General features: G+C 37.8%; 1 protein-coding gene across 3 annotated transcripts in view; it reads left to right on the top strand.

The window, feature by feature from the left end:
- The window catches only part of ARHGAP25 (Rho GTPase activating protein 25), a 117,779-nt gene extending 94,153 nt beyond the window's left edge, over positions 1–23,626 (top strand). For all 3 annotated transcript variants that reach the window (XM_007476277.3, XM_007476279.3, XM_001381666.3), the window contains exons 6-11: positions 1,328–1,460; positions 6,152–6,225; positions 8,974–9,095; positions 12,097–12,293; positions 14,339–14,859; positions 21,567–23,626. In XM_007476277.3, coding sequence (XP_007476339.1) covers positions 1,328–1,460; positions 6,152–6,225; positions 8,974–9,095; positions 12,097–12,293; positions 14,339–14,859; positions 21,567–21,780 — 1,261 coding nt within the window. In that variant the 3' untranslated portion in view covers positions 21,781–23,626. The remainder of the gene's footprint in view (positions 1–1,327; positions 1,461–6,151; positions 6,226–8,973; positions 9,096–12,096; positions 12,294–14,338; positions 14,860–21,566) is intronic.
- The last annotated feature ends 3,623 nt before the right edge of the window (positions 23,627–27,249 follow it).

Raw genomic sequence — 27,249 nt, 5'->3', positions numbered from 1 at the left:
TTTTTACAGAACAGGTCAAAGGCATAGAGGGGCCTTGAGAAATAGGTGTGTGATTTGAGAGCAGCATGAAGCCTGGATGTGGAGCCAGAAAGCTTGTACTTAATTCCTAGGTCTGAGCTAGTTCTGACCCATTTCACCTTGCTAAGCATTAGTTTTTTCTTCTGAAAAAGAAGAATAAGTGATATTTCCATTAGCTACTTCCCAGCCTTGTTGGGAGGAAATGCTTTGTCACTCTTAAAGTTCATAGAAATGAGACATGACTATCCAAGGGCATATAGAAGTTAATGGCAGAGCCAAGACTAGAACCTAGGTGAGCTGACTCCAATTCTAGTTCAATATCTACTCCATATACTTCACAGATTTAATGCTAAAAGGTTAGAGTCACCTTCTTTTGCATACTTGAGGGCACAGGAAGTGTGATCTATATCCTTTTTTGTCACATTGCATAACTAATCTCTTAAAAATTTTACTTGTGGATAACGACGAGAGAATTGATAGCTGATAAGCAAAGGGAACCACATGCTTCCTGCTTGGCAGTCATCTGTTAGGTTGGTTTGGTCATGTGAATGATTTTCTGGACCAGATGGTTACCAGATGGACCTTTTACCATATTTCATAAGAAATGGCAAGGGTCGTCATACATTGATTACCATGATGATCCAAATGAGAAAGATGATTTATTTTTAAATTTCTATTAAATTTTTTATTTTAATAACAAATTTTATAAATTAGTTTCCCAAAGTCATATGATTCATATCATCTCCCTCCCTTCTTCCTTTCTCCATCCTGAATAAATCAATGACAAGTAATTCAATCCAGGCTATACATGTATTATTACATAAAACATTTCCATAGGATTCATTTTTGTAATGGAATAGTCTTATAAAACCCAACCCCCCAAACATATACCCAAATAACAAGTGATACACTCTATGTTTCCATCTGCATTGTGCTTCCAACAGTTCTTTCTGGAGGTGGGTAGCATTCTTTTTCCCATGTCCCTCAGAATTGTCCTAGATAGTTGTATTGCTATTAATAGCACAGTCTATCACATTTGATTGTTCCACAATATTGCAATTACTGTGTATAATGATGAGATATATTTTAAAATATTATTATAATAGAAATAAAAATAAGGGAGCTAGATTAGATGGTCACTAAGGTCACTTTTTCCTCTAACATTCCATTTTCTTTGTTTTAAGAGCTCCTCCAGCTCCAAAAATTCCATGTTTTATAATCTAAAGCCCTTCCATTTCTAAGATTTTGTGACTCTAGGATGTGATTTTGAATGCTTTCCTTTAAGCCAAGCTTACTTGTTACTTTTCAGAGATACAGATGTCCATACTGTGGCCTCCTTGTTGAAGCTCTACCTTCGAGAGCTCCCTGACCCTGTGGTGCCCTGGAATCAATATGAAGGATTTCTGCTCTGTGGCCAACTTATGAATGCAGATGAATCAAAGGTATTGTTGTATGGCTCCTGGTCCTGGTTTTTTTTTTACTCTAAAAGAAAGTAATTTCTTAGTTGTCAAAAAATTGCCCAAATTAGTCCTAAAGCAAGCTTATTTAATTTAGTACAAAATGGCAACTACTTATTACATGCATGACCTTGGATATCTTCTCTTTTATTCTCTTACCCTGTTTATAAAATGAGGTGGTTGGATTTGAAGCCTTTTAAGGTCCCTTCTGGCTCCAAATTCTATGATTGTATAAAAGTCTGTATCTATATCTATTTATATATATACATGAATATATACACATACATATGTAATATACAATTTTCCTAAGAAATTCTATAAACTAGAATTATTTTTAAAATGACACTTGACTTTCTTTGATAAAGAAGAGAATCCCTCCTCTCATCCCAGTAGAAAGTTCTACTTTGAGACCATTTAAATCTAAGGGATTGAGTCCAATCTCATTTTTACAAATAAGGAAATTAAGGCTGTTAAAGGAAATTAAGGGGGTAAGTAGTTTTCTTAAAGTCACACAAATAAAAAATGTCCAAAACAGGATCTGGATTCAGATCAGCTTGTCTCTAAGCCCAGCACTTATCTACTGTGGACTTCATGCCTATCTGAGCTATAATTAAAGTTGTAAAAAATGGGGCAAAATTTAGCCAGTTTTTCCTTATGTAGAACCTAAACTAGCTTCTCTTCAACTTCCATCTTTTGTTTGGTTCTCTGGGGTCCAGTTGGACTAGTCTAATTCTTCTTTGTTCATCTAAGAGGAATTGAAGACTTCTGTCAATCCCTCTCTTAGTCTTCATCACACTGATATCCAAAAGACAGGTGCTTCCTTACCTTGTACTCCTTCACCAGCTTACTCTGACAAGAAATACAGTAACCCCTCCCCACCCCTGTCCCCCACCACCCCAGGTCTATCCCCATGGTGTCCACCTTCCCTGCTTTCTCTGACTTCATCCAAGGGCAAGTTCTGAAAGCCTTTACCAGCAAAATAGAACCCTCACAGCCCCACTATCCTCTGCATCATTGCATGAATCCCCTTTCCCCATCTCCAGCCCAAATCCCTACTACCATCTGTTTTTGCCTTGGATGGAAGTATTTCCAGTTAGGGTTATGACCACCGTAAATGAGTGGATTTAGAAGAGATGCTCACAGCCTCGTGCCAAGCCAAGGGAGCCACAGTCATTTTGGTTTATTACCATTTAATGGGGAGGGATGATGGAATGAAGTTAAAGGGGAGAGGGCAAGGAACCTGTATTAAGGGCAACTTCCTATAAATTGCAATAAAAGAACATGGGTCTGGGAGTCAGGGCTCCTGGGCATAGGAGCAAGTGTGCTGCTCATTTACTAGCTGATCCTGGGTGAGGGTGACTTTAGTGTGCTTGTCCTATAAAGCTAAGAGCTGGATTAGATCATCTCTAAGGTCACTGGCTACCGACTCAACCTCATCTGAGCCTATGGTGTGATCACTTTCAGATTATAGCTCTTCGAGAAGCGAAAGGAACAGCTGGGGGTACAGTGTAGACAGAACAAGCTGTGGTTTTTCACAAGCAAAGGGCGGGCATTTTGGATTCTTGATGAATCTTTTTCTCTAATCTACTTATGTGCAACAATAAACTTACAGTAGTCAGATGAGCAAATTAATCACAGATCTCTGCCCACCTTTTTAAAAACTAAATTTGCCAAATGTAAGCACAAGCAATTATTTAATTTAGCATTAAAATAATTACATTTAATCCATTGGTAAGTTTGATGGTTCTGTTTTTTTTTCTCTTCATGTTGTGGGTCCATTTTGATACCTGGACCCTGTAATAGGATCACCATGACTAGAAGGTAAAGGAGAAGGAGTCTGGGGCCTGCATTCTAATCCTTTGCCTTACCATCAAAGAGTTTTTGAGCTAGCTGGATTTAATAGACAATAGAATTTTCATGACTGAGAGTTTTACTGTCCCAGTGAACAGCCACAGATTCCAAGCTAGAAGGGACTGAGGAGATCATCTCCAATCCTGACATTTTATAGATGAAGAAACTTAGGCCCAGAGAGAGGAGATCACTTGCTTGAAGCCACTGAGGAAGAAAGGAGCAAGGTTGAAATTCAACCCCAAATCTGATCAAATTCAGTGATCTTTTATTTCTATCATTACTTCATAGGACCCATTGCAAGGAAAGGGCTTTTCAACAGTCTTAGAGATTTCTCAGGTGGTGTCTTTTATTCACTGGACCATACTAGTTTTGATTTTCATTTCCTGTGGAAAGCAAAGTAGAAGACATTCTGAAGAAACAACTTTCATTCAATCTCCCCAGCTATCTTATAATAAAACTATTTTGCATTTAGTTTATTTGCAAATTAAGTTATTTATATTTTTTGGGGGCCCCACTACTTATGTTTTAGTTCATTTAGAATTCAAGCAATCCCTGTGAGGCAGGTTAGGCTGCTATTATCATCCCTTTGAAAGACAAGGAGAAGGTTCAGTTTAGGACCAAACTAAGTGGTGACTCATTGTTGAAGTTCTTTGCAGGTTGGCAAAACACTTTCTTCATGCAGTCCTATGAGGGAAGTAGTGCAAGAATTTTTTTTCTTTTTAGAAGGGAAATGAAATGTCCTCAAGTCATGGCTATTGGGCTCCAGAGGAAGAATTCAAACCCAGATCTCTTGGTCCAGCAGACTCTCCATTATACTAAGCTGGTTATTCCTAATAAAGTTTGCTTCAGACTTTAGCTCAACATTCCAGGGATCTGTTTTCATCTCAATGTTTAATATATCTATATCTATATTTTTAATCCATGTCAGCGGTAAAGGCACATTAAATTGGAAAATTATGTAAAAGTAGCGGTGGGATTGGGTGTGATTTGCTAACCACACATTGGATGATAAGAGTGAGGATCCAAATGATAGAACATTTCAGTGAGTCCAATAGATGAGATCGAACAGAGAGAAAAAAAAATAGAATAATAGGACATTACATTATTCTATTATTTGAATGTAATATTAGAATCAGGATGTAATTAGAAATACATTGGGGCAACTAAGTGGTGCAGCAGAAAGTGCCAAGTCTAGAATCAGGAAGATGTGAGTTCAAATCTGCTCCAAGACACTGCTATGTACCCAGTCACTTAACCTTGTTTGCCTCAGTTTCCTCAACTATAAAATGAGCTAAAGAAGGAAATGGCAAACCACTCTAGTATCTTTGCCAAGAAAATCCTAAATGGAGTCATGAAGAATCAGACAAGACTGAAAAACAACACAACAGAATTACTTTAGAATGTGATATAATGACATTAGAATGCAAACTCCTTGATGGCAGGGACTATTTTGCTTGCTTGTATTTGCATCTCTATCCCTGGCATATGATCAATGCCCTTTCTGTATTACTCTGCTTCTCTGGGCTCTTGTGAATAAAGCATTTAATAAACTTTTAATTCATTGAATTTAATTAAATTAATTGACAATTAATTAATTAATTGAATTTAATCGATAATCAACAACTCAAAGATCATAGGATGTTACTGTTGGTGTGATCAGGAATCCTTTGACTAGGGAGGTACAACTGATATGAAGTAGCAGGAATTATAGAAAGAGGAAGAAAAATATGAGGAGACAGAATAGAGGTTAGAACCGTGCTCTCTGGTGCTCCAGCTTGAGACCTTTTTATTAGGAAAACCTGTACACATTGATCCATGATTGGTATTAGTGGTAGACAGGGGAATCAATACAGATGGTGACATCAAAGATACAAGGTCTGGTTTTAACACAGGTTAGCCAGATTCTTGTTATAGGCAAAGCTCATATTTTTATGGCTATCTGACTTTTGATAAGGAAGTAGGGAAGAGGTGAGAATGAAGATTCTTGGAGACTGTGGAGTCTGGAGACCCTGGGTCTGGGAACTCTTAGATCCACAGTAAAAGATGGATAGGCTTGGGTCAGGTGAAATGAAATTGAGGAGAATTGGAACAAGAATAGACCTTTAACCTGTATTGGGTCCTTTTTAAAATGATATTTATTTCACAGTCAGAAAATGTAAGTACACACTTGGTGCAAATGGCTTGTACCATAGCTTTTGTTCAGTTCTAAGTATCTTAATCTACCAATTTGTATAATAGGATTGCAGATTCATTTATTTTAAAAAATATGCCCTTAACTTCCATCTTAGAATCAACACTATATATTGGTTCTAAGGCAGAGGAGTGGTAAGGACTAGGCAGTGGGGGTTAAGTGACTTGCCCAGGGTCACACAGTAGAAAGATAAAGTGTATGAAGCAAGATTTGAACCCAATATCCCCACCTTTGGGCCTGATTCTCAATCCACTGAGCTACCTCACTACCTACAGGATCATAATTTAAAATCAGAAAACACCTTAGAGGCTATTTAATCTAACCTCATTTTTCAGATGAGGAAATTGAGGATTCAGGAAGTGATGTGTGCTAAGTGGCAATGCCAGGATCATACCCTGGGGCCAGTTCTCCTGCTTATTGCACTACTCTGTCTACAAATTCAATGGAATTTGTGTTTATTAAGTGTCTATTGCTGTGCTTGGCACTGGGGATATGAAGTCTAAAACCAAACAGTCCCTGACTTCAAGGAGCTTACATTCTCCTGGGATTCCGAAAGCCTAAGGAATATAAGCTATTGTAATATGAACTTTAGGACGTGTGATCTTTTACCAGTTTTCATTTTAATTTTGCCTAGGCACACCAGGAACTGATAAAGCAGATTTCCAATCTTCCCCGAGACAATTACAACCTCCTGAGTTACATCTGTAGGTATGTATGATGAGGACTTTGCCAGGAAGATCAGTCTTCGAAGACGTGGCATTCCTACTTTTCAGTGAGACCAGCAGGAAGCCCTTTTGTTAATAATAATAAAAATTAGTTTGAAGTGTTTGGAGGCCTCAGTGATAGGGAGACTCTGAACCAGAATTTCTTCTGTGGAACCTTCAAGATCCCACGTGGCCACTCTACCAATGGCAGGCTTCTAGCAGAGGCTAGATGATTGTGGTTGAGAAGGATACAAATGTAGACAGGGGTTGGTCTGGATAGTTTCTGAAGTCTCTTCCAAATCCAAGACTCTGTATGGTTTTGGTGGGCTAACTGATTGTGCCTGCTCCTTCCCCTGTAGACTTCCCTTAAGGCTACTCACAAGACTGAGATACAAAGACTGAGGTCCTGGATCTGAAAGGCAATATCAGAAACTCAAAAATCTCAGAGACCAGAAAAGCCTACTTTGATTCTATAGCAATGGATTTGGAATCAGAGGACCTGAATTCAAATTCTGTCTTTGCCACTTACTATTTGTATGACATTAAGCTAGTTACTCTATCCCACCAGTCTCAGGTTCCTCTTTTGTAAAATTAGGAAGTTGGACTAGATGACCTATAAGATCCTTCCTTCTAGATCTATGATCTTATAACCCTTCCTTCTAGAACGGATACCATCACCCTGATGGATTGCGCTGAACTTATTTTATTTTAAAAGTGTTCTGGGAAGATTGTGGAATAGGATAGAAGATTGCCCCAAATTCCCCAACAAATGTTTAAAAATAACACCTCTGAGTGAAATTTAAAGTGGTTAAGAGTCAGGGAGAAATCATTGTCCAACATGAGACAACTTGAGAAGTTGGGAGGACTTTAGATGCCTTTCTACACCAGGAAGAGCCAAAATAGAGAAAGAAAATTATAGACCAATTTCACTAATGAATATTAATGCAAAATTCTTTTTTTAAATTGTCATGATCACAAGTTTATTAATAAGGACCTTCAAGTTCTTCTAGTTCAATTGTCATCCCCACATCCCACCCATGCATACATAGGTACACATGTACATACACACAGAGCTATTTAAAGATGAAGAAAGGCACAGAGAGAAATGATTTACCTAGAGTCATATGGATATTAAACAACAAATCCTACATTCAAATACAAAATTGAGCATTCTTTTGATTTCAGAAATGTGTAAGATATCATTTATCCAAGGATGGTATCTAGTTATTTTCTGTCTCCCATGGTAAAGAGCTGGAGGACAGGAGGTTTAAAATGAAACATGGTGGATCTAGCTTAGCCATGAGGAAAGCTGTCATAATAGAATATTAGACACTGGCACAAATTACTGAGAAACCAAATGCAAAAAGTCCAAATAAAATATTAGCCAGGAGACTACAACAATATCACAAAATTATATATTATGACCAAACTGGATTTATACCAGTTAAGGAGATATGGTTTAATATTAGGAAAACTATTAACATAATTGATTATATTAAGAAAAAAGTAACAAAAATAATGTGATTAATTTCATTAGATGCTGAGAAAGCTTATGACAAAATACAATACTCATTTCCATTAAAAACACTTGAAAGCATAGGTATAAATGGATTTTTCCCTTAGACTAATAAAGAAGTATATGCTTAAAACCATCAGCAAACATTATCTGTAATGGAGATAAATTAGAAACCTTCCTTGTAAGATCAGGAGTAAAACAAGGATGGCCATTATTACCTATATAATTTAATATTGAACTAGACATGTTAGCAGTAGCAATAAGAGAAGAAAAATAAATTGAAGGTATCAGAATTGGTAAAGAGTTAATAAAACTATCCTTTTTTTTCACAGATGATATGACATATATGTAATCCTGGAGATTTGATAAAAAATTAATTGAAATTATCAATGATTTTAGCAAAGTTGCAAGATATAAAATAAACCCACATAAATCACTTCTATATATTACTTCTCAAGAAGAGATAGTAAGAGATAACCCATTTAAATTAACCATAGATAGAATAAAAACACCTAGAATTCTGATTATTTCACTATCTTCCTTGGGGAATCATTCCAATGTTCATAGTGAATCTCAGAGTCCTTGACTTGAGTTCAAGGAGTATGTAAAATATAATACTTAATAATATAGTAATGTTATAAATCTATATATGTAATAAATACAATATTAAATACTTATTAAGTGCTTTATATACTAGATGCCATGGAATATCTGGGCCAGATAGGCTAAGTATTTCCAAGCTGAGGTCTCTAATACTCTGTGACTACTTCTTAATTTTTCTTCCCACCTCCTTCAAGAAAAACAACAACTTCCATTTTTTTCTCATTTTGGGGTTTGCAAATGTGAGAGCTGATGAGAAAGGAAGAGAAGATGGAGGGAGGAATGGAGTCTATTAAAGTAGATGAAAGGCCAGTTTGTGAACATTCTTCCCTTTTCTTTTCCCCGTGTTTGAATGCCATCTGTGTGTCCTCTATGTTGGTACTAGCACTCCCAGAAGATTTTGAAATAGGACTAGAGTCTCTTGTACTTTTAAAAAATGAAATTAAAGCTGTCAGCAGTGAGCTGATGCCTCAGACCTGTTCTGATACTGCTTGACAACAGATTAGGGGAAGACTGGTTGTAGTCCAGATACTCAGAAGAACTTGGGTATCACTCCCTGGGATTTTGTAGACATCATGAAGGTTTTCTTCTGTCAAACTTCTAATTTTCCCCTGTGGAATATATATATTTTTTCAGGTTCCTACATGAAATCCAGTTGAATAGTGCAATTAATAAGATGTGTGTGGACAATTTGGCCACTGTGATTGGTGTGAACCTCATCAAACCCAAAGTAGAAGATCCTGCTGTGATCATGAGAGGTATGAACAACATGGAGGAAAATTCAGAAGAAAAATCCATAAACATTAACAATATCTATTACATATATAAAAGAGATACTCATCTCTATACTCATTCTGCAAACTCTTATCCCATAACATACCTGATACATATATATAAAAACATAACACACACATGTTTTTATGGCATATTTTATGTGTCTATGAGACCTGATTTATAATCCTTGCTCAGAAACTCTAGTTAAGTGACTATGGGCAAGTCACTTAATCTCTTTTAGCCTCAGTTTCCTCATCTGTAAAATGGGGATGTTGAATTCTATATCCTTGAGAAGATCTTTTTCTGCTCTAAATCTATGATCCTACATAGGAAATACCCAACTTCTAGCAATCAAAATGCTTTTGAGAGATAGGATGATGCAATGATGAAAGCATCAGTCTTGGAATACAGAGGTCCTTGGATTCAAGTTCTGTCTCTGATACATATTTGCCATGTATCTATCGTCAAGCTATACAACCTCAGCTGCTCAAAGCTGCTCTCTAAAGATATGTTACAGACGATTCTCATGAAAGAAGGTAGTTTGCACCATTTATCATATATAATTTTAATGCACTTCTCAGGTACTAGTGTCTCTTGTGGGCTTGTGTTTTGTTTTCCATTAGACTGTAAACTGTAGATAGGTAAGGATCCAGTTTTATCTAAACACAGCGGGCATTTAATAAATATTCGTGGAACTGAACTGAATAACACTTTTGGGTTCTACAAGGTATCATCATATATGCTATTTTATTTAAGTTCCTTGAGAACAGGGATGGCTTCATTTTTATCTTTGTATCCTTGCATCTACCAAAGTGCTTGGTGCCGAGAAGGCGTGCAGTCATTGCTTGCTAATGGATTGATTATCCTCATAACAACCCTGTGAGGTAGTAAGTAGCATGGTGACTATCTTGCCATTTTACATATGAGGAAAAGTAGGCTCCCAGAGGTAGAAGTAGCTTCTCTATGGTAAGTTAGGTAGGGCAAAAATCATTGTCCTCTACTGGAATGTAGGCTTTTTGAGGAAAAGGACTACTTCTCTTTGGTCTTAGTATTCTTCAGATCTTAAGCACAGGCTTATTATTACTGTTTAATCATTTCAGTCATGTCCGATTCTAACTGACTGCCTTCCTTTTAGAATTGAGGAAACTGAAGTTTAGAGAAATTGAGTGACTTCCAATAGGTGGATAGGTCCAAATCCTCTTACCCTTATTTTATAGGTTAGGAAAATGAGTTCCCAGAGGCTCAGTGACTTGCCCCAGGCGTACATGCCAAAGAGACAGGGCTAAGATTAGACCGTAGGTCATCTGACATCACAGTTCCTAGTGACACTCTTTCCACTATAGCAGATGAAAGATTTTAGGTGGCAGTCAGGACATTTGAGTTTTGTTTCTAGCTTTGTGGCTGACATCCTGGAACATAACTCGATCCAGGCTCTCTCAGTTTCAGAATCTAAAGCTGGGACCTTAGTGATTGATTGTCAAGCGCAACCTCATTTTATTTTATTTTTTAAAATTAAATTAAATTAATTAATTCAAAAAATTTCCCCATGGTTACATGATTCATGTTCTTTCCCTCACCCTTTCTCACCCTCCCCTCCCATAGCCCATATGCAATTCCATTGGGTTTTACTTGTGTCATTGATCAAGATCTATTTCCATATTATTAATATCTGCATTAGAGTGATCATTCAGAGTCTACACCCCCCATCATATCCCCATTAACCCGTGTGATTAAGCACCAACTTCATTTTAGAAGAACAAACTGAAGCTGAGAACAGGGAAGTAACTTGCCTGAGTTCACAGATGAGGACCAGAGAAGGACTGGAATCCAGGTTCTCTGAACCCAAACTGGGCATTCCTTAGGAAGTCATAACTATCTCTGCACCTTCCTCCTTATGATTCCCCAGCATTCCAGGGACCAGACATAGGGAAGGGTTCCTGGTGCTTGGTAGCACACTCATCACACCTGGTCTGGTCTGTCTCCTCACCCTATGGGTAATGGGGAGGCTCAGGGGAGGTACAGGGGATCTCACCACATAAATGTTGAGTGTTCCTGATCCAGGGCAGTGGGCTTCCCATCAGAGGACACAGGAGTCCCATCAGCAATTTCCCCTAATCTACAGATTCATCTACTTGTTGTGGCTTTTATAAAATCTGATAAAATATAATATTTTTAATACAGAAATTAGAGACTTGAACTAGTTAGAGGTCACACATAGTAAACTGCAATTGGCCAGAGAGCCACTGTTTGTGGGTACGAGGTTGAGAGATACACAGGAATTAAACAATACTGTCTTTCGTTTAAGATGGACAAAGTATTATCCTCACAACGACAACATGAGACAAATGGTCTCTCAGTATTTTCATCCCAGGTTTGCATAAGAGGGAAGCAGGGATTTGCCTGGGATCACACAGTTAATGAGCAGCAGAATCAGGATTTGAACTCAGGTTCTTCCACAGCAGACCTAATGCCCTTTCCACTATATCATATTCCCTTCTGTGGCAAAGAGGAACATGCCCCCCTTCAAGTCAGGAAAGAGAAAACCAAACCAAACCAAACCTCCCTTTTAGGTTCTTCTTCGCTTTTAGGCAATGATCTTGGTTGGTTCTACATTCCTTGAGGCAGCACATGTCTGCTTTGAATGCAGAATAAGTATCCCTGAGCCATTTAAGAGCCAAGGAATCTTGGTGGAGGACTCCTACTGGCTCTTCCTCTGTTTGACCTTAGAAATAGTTCAATCTTACATAAAATTCATAAATCTTTTGTTTGCTTATTGGTTTCTTCAGTACAGATGTTCAAATATTGGGTTTTCCTAAAGTGTATCTACATGGGTGAGTAAATGCACACACAGTTCACAATTTTGAATTACAATAAAAATAACAGCATCACAAGGATTAAGTCTATTTCCATGGATTCAAAACATGTGAGTGTGAGTGTGAGAGAGAGTGTACTTTTGCAAGTATTTTGTCACCTCTTCTCTTTCAGGGACTCTCCAGATACAAAGAGTGATGACTATGATGATTCGAGACCATGAAATACTCTTCCCCAAATCAAAGGATGTTCCCCCATCTCCACCTGCCCAGAAACATGACTCCAAGAAATCTCCTGTCCCTCGCAGCTCAGTTGGCTGGGATGCTGCTGAAGATTCCTCTATACCTCGGACAGACAGCTTTAATCAGATGGTAAGGTACAGTTTATTCCTGAGTAAAATAGTTCTCTTCTCTATTTCTCTTTGATCAGGCCTGTGCTTTATTCTAAGCAGTCCAAATAAAGATTCCCTATAGCTCACCATTTTAAAAAACACAGTTAATTCCCCTTTTCAGGCTCTCATCATCTTTAGCCTGGATGAGAGATAATAATCTCCTAACTAGCCTCCCTGTTACTACTCTTTCTCTTCTAATCTGTTTTTCACTGAACTGTTAAAATCATCTTCCTAGGGCACAAGTCTGACCATACCACTTCTTTGCTAATAATATTCAAAGGCTCCTTATTCAATGAATAGGGATGTTTGGATGATAAAACATTTATTAAATGCTTACTATCAAATGCAGGGGATAGAGTGCTGGACCTAGAGTCAGGAAAACCTAATTTCAAATCCAGTCTCAGATACTTCTTAGCTGTGTGACCCTGAGAAAATCATTTAACCCTGTTTGCCTCAGTTTCCTCATCTGTTAAAAAATGAGCCAGAGAAAGAAATGGCAAACCACTCTAGTATTTGCCATGAAAATCCCAAATGGGGTCACAAAGAGTTGAACATGACTGAAAATGATTCAACAGGCTTCCTGATTCCAAGTCCAGAATGTTAGCCATCACATCATGGTCATTTATCATAGGTTCTTTCACCACTCATTATGGAACTTTTCCAGTGACAAATCAGCTCTTCATGATCATTTCTCTGGTTGCTCTTTTTCCTGCTTGTCATTAAGTATTCTATGACTTAATTTAAAAAAATTCATATTAATGCTTTTGTTTTTATTTCACATTTATTTCTGAATATATCTTCTCTCTCTGTCTCTGTCTCTATCTCTGTCTCTGTCTCTGTCTCTGTCTCTGTCTCTGTCTCTGTCTGCCAATGAGCCTTCCCTTGTAACAAATATTTTTAAAAGAAAGAGGAAAAAACCCATCCACCCTCTCTGACAGCCCAATCTCTGATGCAATGAAAAGTTCTTCCATTTTACTAGATGTGGAAAAAAGAATCAAAGAGGGACCCTGACCTGCTCAAGGATGCACCCACAATTCAGATTGAAAGCCAGGTCCTTTGACTCAGTCCCCAGTGTTCTTTCCACCACATGAGGTCTTCCTCTGAAGACAATGGCTAGAATTCCAGACACTGCTCCCCAATGGCCTTCATTAATCCTTTTCTCTTTCCATCTTTCTTTTGGACTCCTTTTCCTAATCCTTCTTTCCTTTCTTTTAGCCTATTTTCCATTTCCTTTATTCCCCCTCTCCATGTTCCTCTTATTCTTTCATTCAGCAGATGATGATAAATCCAGGGCAAGTGGTAGGTGACTAAAGTGTAGGAGAAGACACAAAATCTAAATAAAAGTTGAGCTCTGCCTTTCTAGAGTTTATAATCTACGGCACATCTTTTCCCTTGCCTTTCCTTTATTGATGTTGTTCAATTGTTTTCAATTTTTTTTAACCTCTTTTTGGGGATTTTCTTGGCAATGATATTGTAATGATTTGTCACTTCCTTCTCCAGCTCATTTAATAGATATAGAAATTAAGGTATAATGAAGTGACTTATCCAGGGTCACAGAGTTTGTAAGTATCTGAAGCCAAATTTGAATGTAGGAAGATGAGTCTTCTTGACTTCAGGCCTGGTATGCTATCCACTGTGCAACCTTGCTTCTTTTTATAGTTAAACTTTTTGGGGGTATCCCAGGCATGGACACATACAACACACACATACATACACACACTAATGTCATTCAAAGAGGTCCAAAGAAGTATGATATTTATAGAATCATAAAAGGATCCTTTTTAAGGTCACTTAGTCCAAGTCCATGATTTTAAAGATGAAGAAATGGAGGCCCAGAGTTAAATAGCTTATCAAAATGAAGGGTCAACAACTAGTAGAGACAAGATTTCAATAAAGAAAGTTACAATTAAGAGACTCATAAATAATGCAGTTAGTTGGGGACATTCATTTCCAAATTTTGGATTTTTATCTTAGCACCTTTGAGATGGATAAAATCCATTTAATACTTAAAATTTTATTTTTCAGACCAGTGACACCAATAGCAGCAGTTCCTCCGGCCAAAAGGCAGCTGATGGAACCCTGGAATTGGAAACCAGCAAAGTAGCTAAAGAGTTGTCAGGATCATGGAAGCTACAGTCTCGAAAAAGGACTCAAACACTTCCAAACAGGAAATGTTTCTTAACCTCAGCCTTGCAATGTGGCAACAGCAGCAAAGTGGAGATCTTCAACACAGAGTTCTGGTCTCCCTCCCCTGAAGGCAAAGCCAGTGGGCACAAAAGAACACTGTCTCAAGATTTGCGCCACTTTTCAGACTCTGAGCCGACTTCCCCATTAAACATTGTGCCCACCTTATCATCATCATCTACTGGTGATAAAACCAGCCCACCTGACTCCCAGGCATCCTCCAACACCAGCGTTCCAACCAGTGTAAGCCCTGATGAAAAAGAGTCTGGCCAGGAGTCCCAGGAGTCTCTGCAGAAGGTGATTTTAGAACTGAAGAAAGAAATGGAAGCACAGAAAGAGTCCTATGAGGAACGAATCAAAAGGTAAGAAATGGGCAATATGGCACATGGCATTCACCAGAATGGTTGAGAATGTGCTCTTTAGATGCCTGGAAAGCATTAAAAGCATAACATACATTCAAGTTATCTGAGGCTGATTCCAGGAAGAGGTCACTCTGTATTATAGAATGTATTCATATAATTATAAAATACTTTTTACACAAATAAAATCAGATCTAAACAATTGGAGAAATATTAATTGTTCATAGATGGGCAGAGCCAATATAATTACGATGACAATCCTACCAAAACTAATCTACTTATTCAATGCCATCCCAATTAAATTACCAAAAAATTATCTTGAGTTAGAAAAAATAACAAAATTCATTTGGAAGGACAAAAGATCAATAATTTATAAAGGATTCATAAAAAATGCAAGGGAAGGAAGTCTAGTAGTACCAGATTTTAAATTATATTCTAAAATAGTAATTATCAAAACTACTTGCTAAGAAATATTAAGGTAGATCAGTGGAACAGAATAGCAGTAAAAGATTATAGTAACCTTATGTTTGATAAAAGCCTAGATCTAGATTTTTGGAATAAGAAATTATTGGGACAAATGGAGAAAAACAAAAGTAGTTGGTAGAAACTATCAATATCACTATGATAAAAAGAAATTTTAAAAATGTATTTAATTCAAGATTCTGGGGCAACCCTAACTAGGAAATTTTTTGTGTCTGAGACAAACTTTTCAAAAGAACTCTCAAATCTCCCTTTGCCCCCCTTTATAAAACCTTACCTTCCAACTCAGAATTAATACTAATTATTGGCAGTTCCAAGGCAGTGAGGGATAAGTGATTTGCCCAGGGTCACACAGCTAGGCTCTCCATTCACTGAACTGCCTAGTGAACCCCTCAAGTTTTTGAGACTAATAATGGTAGGTGGTGGGGAAATGACCTTGGGATATTTTCTTTCTCCAGCAGTCTCTTCCTCTTCTTAGCTATCCTTTTATAGTTGAGGACACCCCACAATCCCAGTCACCCAGGCTCACAATCCAGGCTCAATTTCTCATTTGAGCTCATCCCATCTAGCTATTCTGCTGCCAAGTCTCATCATTTCTACCTTCACAACATCTGTAGTATATGTCCCCTTCTTTACCCTTCTCTCAAGTCTCCTAGTTGCAACCCTTGTTCAGGCTCTCATTACTACTTGCACGGAGTGTTTGAAAAAAATTAATTTAAAACTGAGAAAAATTTTAATTTTCTAGACTACATTATAAGCTCCAAGATATTTCTCTCCTTTTCTCCTTTTCTACCCCACCTGCCACCATTTCACACACATACACAAATATACAAATATTATGTATGTATATATAATTAAAACTATATTATGTATACTTCTATGTATCAATTCTTTCTCTGAAAATGTATAGCATTTTCCTTCATAGTCCTTCTAGTTGATCTGAATATTCCTATTACTCAGAATGGTATAGTCATTCATAGTTACTCTTCAAATAATATTGCTTTTATTATATATAACATTCTTTTGGTTTTGCTTGTTTCACTTCATTATTTCATGCAAGTTTTTCCATGTTTTTCTAAAATGAACCTGCTCAGGGGGAAGCTACATAGCTCAGTAGATTGAAAGCCAGGCCAGAGACAGGAGGTTCTGGATTCAAATTTGGCCCCAGATAGTTCCTAGCTGTGTGACCCTGGGCAAGTCACTTAACTCCCATTGCCTAGCCCTTACCACTCTTCTGCCTTGGAACCAATACATAGTATTGATTCTAAGATGTAAGGCAAAGGTTTTTTAAAAGATAAAATAAAATAGAACTAACCTGCTCATCATTTCTCATAGCAACATGCATGGGCTATTGTAATCATCTTTTGTAACTTGTCTTTCTGCCTCAAATATCTTCCTACTTCAGCCCATCTTCTATTCAGCTTTCTAAAGCATGTGTCTGGTCATGTTCCCCTTGCCCCCATCTCAATAAACTACTGTTTCCCTATTTCCTCCAGGATTAAATATGAAATTCTTTTTCTTTTAAAGCCCTTTATAACGTGACCCACTGTACATTTCTGATCTTTTGCACTTTACTCTCCACCTTTTCTATGATCCAGAAACACCTGCTTCATGCTTTTTCTCACACAGGACACCTTATTTCCTAATTACACGTTGTTTCACTGGCTCCCCCTTGCCTAGAACCTTATCCCACCTCACCTCCACTTCCTATATATATATATATTTTTTTTTTACTTTCTTTTATTTTTTAATTACATGTAGAAAAATTTTTTGCAATTACTCCAGATGTTTTGTGATTCAGGTTTTCTCCCTCCCATCCCCTGTGCTCATCCCCAAGATTATAAGTCATACCAGTACTTTCATGTAATAGATATTTCCATATTCCCTATGCTGTGGCAGAAGACACATCAAACATACAATAAAAAACTGATGAAGAAAATAAATTGAAGGATGGTTTACTTTAATATGCATTCAGATTCCAGCAGTTGCTTCTTTGGCTTTGGAGAGCATTTTTTATCCAGAGTCTTTTGGGGTTATTGTGGGACCTTGTTTTGCAGATAATAGTTTAGTCTTTCACAGTTGATCATTGTACAAAATTTCTGTTACTGTATTACAGTGTTCTCCTGGTTCTGCTCACTTCACCTTGCATAAGTTCATACAAGTTTTTCCAGGTTTTTCTGAAGCCTCCTATTTGCCTTTTCTTATTTTAAGACTCTGCTCAGATTCCACCTTCTTAAAGAATTCTTTCTCAGTCCATCTGCCCTTCCTCTCACCCTCCAATATTTTCTTTCTAAGATTACCTTCCATTTAAATTGCATTTTAAACTATCTATCTATCTACCTACCTACCTACGTATGTATGTATGTATGTATGTATGTATGTATGTATCTATCTATCTATCTATCTATCTATCTATCTATCTATCTATCTATCTATCTTTTTTGTTGATGTTGCATTTTGTCCTTTAGTAGAATGTGATCTTAAGGCAAGGACCATATTTTTTGCCTTTATGTGTTAAGAACTCAGAATAGTTCCTGGCACACACTAAGTACTTAAGAAATATCTGTTGACTGATGTAAGGCCCTGAGATAAAGGAAGAGAAACTCCAGAAAGCTTTGATATAACTTCTGAGAAAGCCTGGATCTGGAGATTAGATTAGAAGGAAGAAAGTATGTCATCTGGTAGCTTTCTATTTTAGACAATTTTTCTTGACAACTAGGTACTAAACTAAACAGTTCTGATTCATCTGAAAGAGTATAAGTGAACCCTTTAAATTTTAGTGACCTGGGGACAAAGCTCTGGTTGTCCCATCTTAGGGATAGCTTTTATTTGATTCCAGAAGTTCAGGTATTCCTTCCATCTTTATAAATTGTAACCTATTCTCTATAACTTTAATAGATGGCTTAATGGCAGAAAAAAATCATCAGCTAGTGGCCAGACTTCTGATGTTGAATCTCTCTGACTTCAGGGAGGTAGGCTCTGAGATGATGGATGCAGAATCTATCACCCAGCCTTAACTCAAAACCTTCCAGGCTAGTACGATTTATCAGAGCTTGAGTACTGTTGATATAACCTTCCAAAATCCAGGATCACTGACATACCTTGATGAGGCATCAGAGTAGGACTTCTGTGCTGAAGACTATGCTTAAGGAAATAAATTTTTAATATTCCCAAATATGGGGCAGCTAGGTGGTACAGTAGATAGATAGTGCCAGACCTGGAGTCAGGAAGACCTGAGTTCAAATCCGACTTCGGATACTTATTAGCTGTCTTTGGCTATGGGTAAGTCACTTAACCCTGTTTGCCTCAATTTCCTCATTTGTAAAATGAACCAGAGAAGGGAGCTCTAGGAAGCATTTTAAAAAGTCATTTATTTATTTTCTTTTTTAAAATTTTTATTGTCAAGCAAAGCACACTTCCAAATTAGTCATTGTAAGAGCACTCTCATACATAACCAAAACCTCCGAATAAAACAAAAGATACATTGATGTGAAAGATGACTCCAACAGTTCTTTCTCTGGAGGTGGATAGCATTCTCTGTCATGTCTTTCAGGATTGTTAGGGAGCATTTTGTAAGGATGGGGGAGACTTGGGCATGTTTGAAAGCCAGAGAGAAGGAACTAGGAGACAAGGAGATACAAATATTCATGTGATGACCTTGTTTTCAAGGATCTTAGAGCCCCATAGAAGGAAACACATGGAAATGAATAACTATGAAATAAAGGAGGATGAGATAAGTACAAAGGAGAAGTCTAGGCAAAGTGCTATGAAAAATATTCCATTTGAAAATACTTATACAAAAATATTTAAAGCCGTGCTCTTGAAGGGATGCCCTCCAATTGGGGAATGGCTGAACAAATTGCGGTATCTGATGGTGATAGAATATTATTATGCTGAAAGGGAATAATGAACTGAAGGCTTTCTATGTGGACTGGAAAGACCTCCATGAACTGATGTGGAGTGAAATGAGCAGAACCAGAAGAACATTGTGCACAGTAACTGATGCACTGTGGCACAACTGAATCTCACAGATTTTTTTTACTAGCAGCAATGCAATGATCCAGGACAATCTAGAGGAACTTAGGAGAAAGAACGCTATCCACATCCAGAGAAAGAGCTGTGGGAGCAGAAATTCAGAAGAAAAACATATGATTGATCATGTAGTTCAATGGGCATATGATTGGGGTTTTGGCATTAAAAGATCACTCTATTGCAAATATAAATAACAAGGAAAAAGATTTTGAACAAGAATACATGTATAACCCAGTGGAATTGCTCATTGGCTATGGGCAGGGGAAGGAAAGAGGGGAGGGAAATAACATGAATCATGTAACCATGGAAAATATTCTAAATAAATTTTTAAATAATATCCCATTCAGAAGTCTTGAACAGTGAGATCTTAGGTAGAGTAGAAACAACTGAAATGGTGATGATATCTATATATAAAGAGGTTTTGAGAACCTGAGAACACTGATGCCACTTTAGTTGATCAATCGATCAAAATGATTATTCATTGAGAATTTTCTTTGTGCAGGGTACTATGTTTGGTGTTCTAGGAATTCCAAAGATTAATAGGACAAAGCAGAAATCCGTTCACTAGAAGCTTATTTTCTAATTGGGGAGATAAAACATAAATAGATGAAAAATTATAGGAGAATACAAGACCTGTCAAAATAGTATAAAAACAGGGTAAAAAATGTCAAATGTGTCCACAAGTAAGTTTGTAAGTTCACAGGATAGAGAGGATACCTTACACTGGATGACTTTGGAAGGGTCTAGAATCATGAAACATTAAACCTAGAAGAGATCTCAGGACAAAGAACACAGAATTAAACAAACACTTTGAGCACTCATTCTATGCCAGACACTGGACTAAGCACTGGGGCTACAGAGAAAGGCAAAAAAAGAGCCTCTTGGCCTCAAGGAGCTCACAGTTAATGGAGAAAGACAACATGTAAATAAGTAGGCAATACAAGACATAAAGAGTAGATCTTAGAGAATTAGCAGTTTAATTCAGAAGGTAGAATTTGAGTTGAAGCAAATTAGGGGAGCAAACAAGTTGAGGTGAAGAAACAGCATTCCAGGTATGGAGCTAGAATTTTTTTCTTTCTTTATCTTTCTTTCTTTCTTTCTTTCTTTCTTTCTTTCTTTCTTTCTTTCTTTCTTTCTTTCTTTCTTTCTTTCTTTCTTTCTTTCTTTCTTTCTTTCTTTCTTTCTTTCTTTCTTTCTTTCTTTCTTTCTTTCTTTCTTTCTTTCTTTCTTTCTTTCTTTCTTTCTTTCTTTCTTTCTTTCTTTCAAAAGACAAGGAGACAAAGAAGAATGTTGTGTTCAAGAAAATATGAGTAGGCCACGGTAGTTTGAAAAGGAATAAAATCTAAGGACAGTGAAAAAGGATTCAGAACATTAAGTATTAAATGTTAGAGTGGGAATGGATCTTAAGGGTCATCTAATTCATCTTACAAATGAAGAAACTGAGCCTCATAGAAGTATTTTTGATTAAGAAGTGGAAGAGTCTGGATCTTCCTCCATGCCTCTCTGCTGTATTGGTTATGGAGTATAAGGGGCAGAATGTAAGTTGTTAATATAAAAGGTTGGACTAGATTATTTAGGAGTAGGGTCGCCAGGAATTTAGTTAAATTCCAAAGTTATTTATTTTAACAATTTATTTATAAAATATAGAAAGAGTGAAAGTAAGAAAACCAGAGAGAGGATAGGACAAGATCCTCAGCTGGAGCTCTTCCAATGTCAAGTTGAAGACCAAAGACTGAAAGGACTCCTTCACAGGAAGTTGTTGGCATTCTTAAAGACCATTCCTTTTTGTCACTTCCTGTGACTTTCTTCCATTTTATGTCTACCAATTACAGCAAAAGCTTTGCTTAGGACTGCTCAGGGGGCAGTCAGTCGATTCTGATTTGTCACCCACTATCTCATATGTGGGTCACAGACCTCCCCAACTCAAGTGTAAGTGGGGTGTATATGCTTCTGGTGATTAAATCTAAAAATGGGCAGGGGAGAGTTAATTTAATATTCACAGGAGGAAAAGGAAATTTAGCTGGTTTCTGAAGCATGGGTAGGTTTTAACTGGATGGCAGGAGCAGATTCAAGGCTAACAGACAATAGTGGTGTTGGTATTAGAGGATAGGGAGGACACTGGCCAAATATGTATGGAAGAGGGTTTCTTGGGGAAGTCTTATATCTCTTATCGCTTTCTTTTTTTCCGTCTCCCACAGCTTGGAGAAGGAGAACTATGACGTTTGGGCCAAAGTAGTGAGACTAAATAAAGAAATGGAACAAGAGAAGAAGAAATTAGCTGACTTGGAAATCAGCTTTCAAAATATGGAACACTCACGGCAAGATCTGGAGAAGAGAAATAAGATCTTGGAGGAAGAGCTCAAAGAGTATGCCAAGTTGAAGTTGAGCAAGGAGCCAAATTCAAATGCTTGACATTGGAGAGACCAGTGGGTGCCTATTTAGGGCAAAATTTTACTTCCATGAGGACCTGGGAGAAGATGCAGACATAATTGCCTCTGGTTCCGGTTAGAGGATTTGGACACAAAAATATTTGCTGGAGAGAAAGGACCATTTGGCAAACAAAAACCTCTTCCAGGAAGTTAACTTGGTGGTCTATAAAGGATATGGCAGATAGGCTATATATGGATGTCCCTATTTAGATGAGTTTGGGACAGGATAAGGCTTTTTCCTTGGCATCCCAGGATGAGTGAAGATGATATCAATTCTTCTAATAATCAGTGAATATTTCTGACAAAAAATTCTGGACAAGCTGCAGTTCAGGAGAGCTCAGAAAGTCAGCCACTTCTGGGCCATTATGTGTTGGTTTCCTGGTTCTCTGGGTCTTGAGAGACAAAGAACAGATAATGACAGCCAATCAACTCTTCTTTATCTGTAGTATAATTGAGATGCCTTTTGGATCTTTCAAGTTTGAATCCCTTACCACTACTGCCTTGAATATGAGGCAGTATGACATAGTGGGGCTTGGGACCTGGGTTCAAGACTCATCTTTGACATATATTGGCTGTGTCACCCTGAGCAAAACACTTAAACTCTAAGTGCTTTAGGCTATTCTCTAAGAACTCTAAGTTGCAGAGATGGTACTGATCTATATTGCTGGATAGAGATTTCTCCTTTGAGAATTCCTTTTATCAATAAAATCAAAGATTTGGTTCTTGTCCTCAATAGCACCTAGCAAGGTCCTAGATCACTTCCTTATCATTCAGTCATGATTTCAAGGATCAGAAGATCCTGCCAAAGAAAGACAAAACTTGGACTTTAGAGTGTGCTTGGTAGAACTCTATCACTTTATAGAAGAGGAAATAGGCCCGGGAAGGGGATATGCTTCCCAATATCAGCAAAAGTTAGTGGCAAAATTGGGCCTAGAACCCAGGTTTCTTGGTTTCCCATTCAGTGTTATTTCCATTGTACAACACTCCCTCTCAAAGATGGCAACTCTGTTGGAAGAAAATATAAACTGTCTTTCAAAGCTAAACAGAAACACTTTTTGCACTGATTATTGTTCTTGTTTTTTTCTGTTCCTCTATACTGGGGAGTTGGCTTTGGGTTATTGTAAAGAAGCATTTACTAACAAAGAGAGCTATGGAAAAGTCAATGAGTTGCCCTGTGGGGTAGTGAGTTCCAGTCCCTGGAGGTTTCTAAAATGAAGCTGGATCACTATTGTTTGGGGCTACTATAAAAGTGGATTACTATTGGAGTAATGACTTTTCTGAGCTGGGACCTTCTCCCTGCAATAGTGATGAAAGCCAAAAAAAAAAAGCCACATTTCAGTTCAAGTCAATAAGTAATTATTAAACACATACTTTGTGCCAGACACTGTTATAAAATTTTTAAAAAATCATTCCTGCCTTCAAGTCAGTAAGCAATTATTAAACACACCTACTATTAAACACCAGCACTATTATACACATTTTGGTACTATAACCCTTCCCCCCCAAAAGCATCTCTGCCTTCAAGTCTACTTGAAATTATTAAACACCCACTATTAAATACTAGGCACTGTTATACATATTTTGGGGATATAAAAACCCCTAAAACAGCATCCCTGCCTTCAAGTCAGTAAGCAATTATTAAATGCTTACTGTGTGCCAGGTACTGGGAATACCAAAAAACAAACAAACAAAAAAAGGCAAAAGACACTTCCTGCTCTCAAGGGGCTTACAAGGGAGAAAATGCAAAAACAACTTTGTACAAGAAAGCTATAGATGAGATAAATTAGAAATGATGTCAGAGGGAAGGTAGCTAGCATTACGAATTGATTATATTCTAGCAGTTCCATGTACTCTCTCTGAGTTGGCTGGCTTGCCTCTGTGGAGGTAAGAGGAGGAAGGCCTGGGTCAGGGCCAAATGATGAAGTCAGGATCCTTAGTCTTTGGCACTCATGTATCACCATTCTCAGACCTTTAGCCCAACCTGTTAGTATTGCCTCGAAATCCACTGTATCCTTTCTTCCCCCTCCAGGGAAATATTTTCTTAGGGAACAATCTGGCATTTAGGTGATTGATACCCTAGAGGCACCTAGGTTCCGGTGATACCTTTAGGTTCCTTGATACCCTAGGTTCCTGTGACCCTTCCCCTTCCCAGATCTCCTCCCCTCTAGGTATTTGCATTTTCAGCCCTGTGGACTCTGTCCCCTTAAAAGGCTTCCAGATTTTTTTTAAATGGGGTATAGGGAGCTGGGAGTAATTGTCTTTGGCCTTTCTGGCCCCATGAAGCTAGCAGCGAGAAGCTACTTTGTCAGCCCCGCAAATGGTTTCTCCCTCGAGGAGACAGTTCTAAATTCCCTTTCAGTTCAAGCATTCTATACCTCTGGGAAGATAGTTACCCCTATTGCCCTTGTTGGTTCAAAGGCTGTGTTCTCAGGCTGCCTTTTCTCTAGTTGGCCACCAGGTGTCAGCATAAGAGCAGAGCTCAAAGGAAGTCTTTTGGGACCCTGGCAATCAAAGATGGCGCTCTACCATTCTCCACTTTGAGTGATCCTTTTCTCTTTCCCTCTCTGTCTTTCTTGAAAAATATCCTCTGCTCCTCTTCTCTCTAGGAGTAGGTAGGGCACTAGACCTGAAGTTTGGAATTAGTGGTTCAGTTCCATTTGGGGTTTTCATGGCAGAGATAACTGGAACAGTTTGCCATTTTCTTCTTTGACTCATTTTACAGATGAGGAAACTGAGGCCAACAGGGTGAAGTGACTTATCCGGGGTCACCCAGCTAGTAAATATCTGAGGCACATTTGAACTTGGGTCTAGTCTTTTATCTACTCTGTTGTCTAGCTGCCCCAGAAATGGCGTGCAGGCTGGGAGACTCACCTATATTATAGCAAGACAATGTTTTGTTTCCTCCAATGTGCATGTTTTTAGCAGCAGGAATCGGTATTTATAGGAAGCTTTACACTCACCCAGCTGGGAACAGGCCTTTGCAGATAGTTATCTCTCATGGTCAACTTGTGAGTCATGAAAGAAAGGAAAGGAATACCTTCCTGGACAGGAAACCAGAGTCTCCCTTTGCATTACTGGGTGAACTTGAAAAGGCAAGGGTCCAAATACTCATCTATGATGTCGTCACATTGACAAATGATTCCTACAATCTTGGATTTAAGAAGAATTTTAAATTTAGAGGTCATTTAGCTTGACCACTCCTGGTTGGCTGACTGTCCTCTTTTGCAGGCACTCAACCTCTTTTTAAAGATCGTCAGTGCGGGCCAATTAGCTCCTAAGGCAAGCCTTTCAACTGTTGAATTTTTCCTATATAAAAAAAATTAACTAAGTTTAACATATAGCTCCTGTATCTGACCTCTATCCATGAGTAGACCAAATCTAAACATTAACTCTTCCATGTGATAGTACTTTAAAACAATAATCATGCCTCTACTAAGCCTTTTGCAGGCTTTCCCAGTCATCCTCTGTTCCGTAAAACATTCTCATATATCATATTTTAAAAGGGCCCCCAAATCCTGATTTTTTTTTTCTGGATTCTTCTTAGCTTGACAATGCTTTCCTTAAAAACGTAGCTCTAGAAATGAAGTAAACACTCCAGATGGGGGCCATTTTTTATTCCACCACAGTATTTATTACATTCTTATGTGGTAATTAGTGTAGCCATTCCCTAATTAATGATCACCTCTTTAATTTACATTTGCCACCACCAAAAAAACTGCTACAGGTATTTTTGTACATTTAGGATCTTTTCCTAATTTGGGGAGTATAGTTCCACTAATGGAATTGCTGTGTGGCTAGACCAATTCACAGCTCCACCAACAGTATACATGCCTATTTTCTGGAAGCCACTGCAATATTTTTCTTTTCTGTTAACTTTTCCAATCTAATAGGTGGAAAACAGAACCTTAGAGTGACTGTATTTTGGTTTTCTCTATTTTATTAGTGTTTTTGCAGCATTTTTTCATATAAATACTTTAGATTTCTTGAAAATTCTTCCACAGTATTCTGAGTTCCTTTCTAGATCTGATGTTCTATATTCTAAGTTCTCTTCCAACTCTGGTATGTTTGTCTATGTTCTGAGGATCTTTCCAGCTCCCATAGACTATGTTCTTTTCTGTTCTGCAGTCCCTTTCAAAACTGACATTCTATAGTCTGTTTCCATTTGGTAATACAGATTTTAGAATGTTATAATAGAGAGGTATTTTGCCTCTTTTAGAAGTAAGGGGGATGTATGAATGCAATTTATTTTTCTGGTTTTACATATTAATCATGGTGCCACTTTTTCTTGACTGTCCATTTAAATTTATTCACATGCCTTTGTGATAACTAGATTGTGAAAAGATACCCAAGTATTATGACAATAACCTCTTGTTTGAAGCACTTGTCTAATGTGTTTTTTCTTTTTTCAGAAAAAAATGGGAATAAGAAATAGGTCCATTTAGAGGCCCTTCCCACTCCAAGAAACAGCAAATGGGAATCCACTTAACAGTCTCAGGTCCTTTCCCGGAGGGACCAGCTTGGTGACATGGAAGGGTTGGCTCTTGGTAGCCTTTCCAAGCTTTCTGAGATGTAGACAAGTGCACAGTACCACAACATAAACTTCCACATTCCTCCACTTCCTTTGCAGATAGGAGCAATGGGGCTGTGTCCTGGAGCAACTTTTTTTTTTTTTGGGCAGCAGAGAACAGAGGAAGTACTGTAGGGGCCTTTTCTTCCCATTAAAACAGAAGGGGTTTGCAAGAATCCTACTAAAATCATGTATAACCCATGGAGTCACTCCAGCTGAGTCCAAATACAGCAGAAGGAGATCAGGATGAATTGTGTTGAGACCCAGGAACATTTTGAGACCCAGGAGCATCCAGCAAAATTGACCTGAACTGGAAGTAGGGCTCCTTAGGAAATCTGGGCTAATCTCTTGAGGGAGACTTTTAGGTAAGGAAATAAGCAGAACATTTCCAAGTAAAAACGTATCTTTTCCCTCACTTATCTTCTAGTTTTGGAAACTCTTTTGGAAACATTGATTGGTGGAGCTAGACATATCCTAGACACAACCATCATCCAATCCTTCTCTGCCCCCAGCATTTTAAAATTGGAATTTCCCTCCCTGGAAATTCCTTTCCATTCCCCAACTCCTCCTGAATCTGTTTATTTTATCATGACCTCTGACCCTTCAATTCCTTTCTATTTTCCAAATTCATCAGATGTAAGGTGTTTAATTCAATTCACCAAGCCTTTATCAACCACTCTTATTATAAACTAGTTACTGGTAATACCAAGACAAAAATGAAAAGGTCCTGCCCTCAAGGAGCTTACATTCTATTAAGAAGCAAGATACAGATTATTGATAAGTAAATCCATCATTTATACAAAAAAATACAAGAGGAAAGGGGTTATTAAAGAATTTTGATGTATTTTTCTTTTTTATGTATTTAAAAAAAGTATTTATTTATTT

The sequence above is a fragment of the Monodelphis domestica genome, chromosome 1 (assembly GCF_027887165.1).
Source record: "Monodelphis domestica isolate mMonDom1 chromosome 1, mMonDom1.pri, whole genome shotgun sequence".
NCBI classification, from domain to species: domain Eukaryota; kingdom Metazoa; phylum Chordata; class Mammalia; order Didelphimorphia; family Didelphidae; genus Monodelphis; species Monodelphis domestica.
Note: the sequence above shows the minus strand (reverse complement) of the source record. Positions and strands in the feature narration are given on the sequence as shown.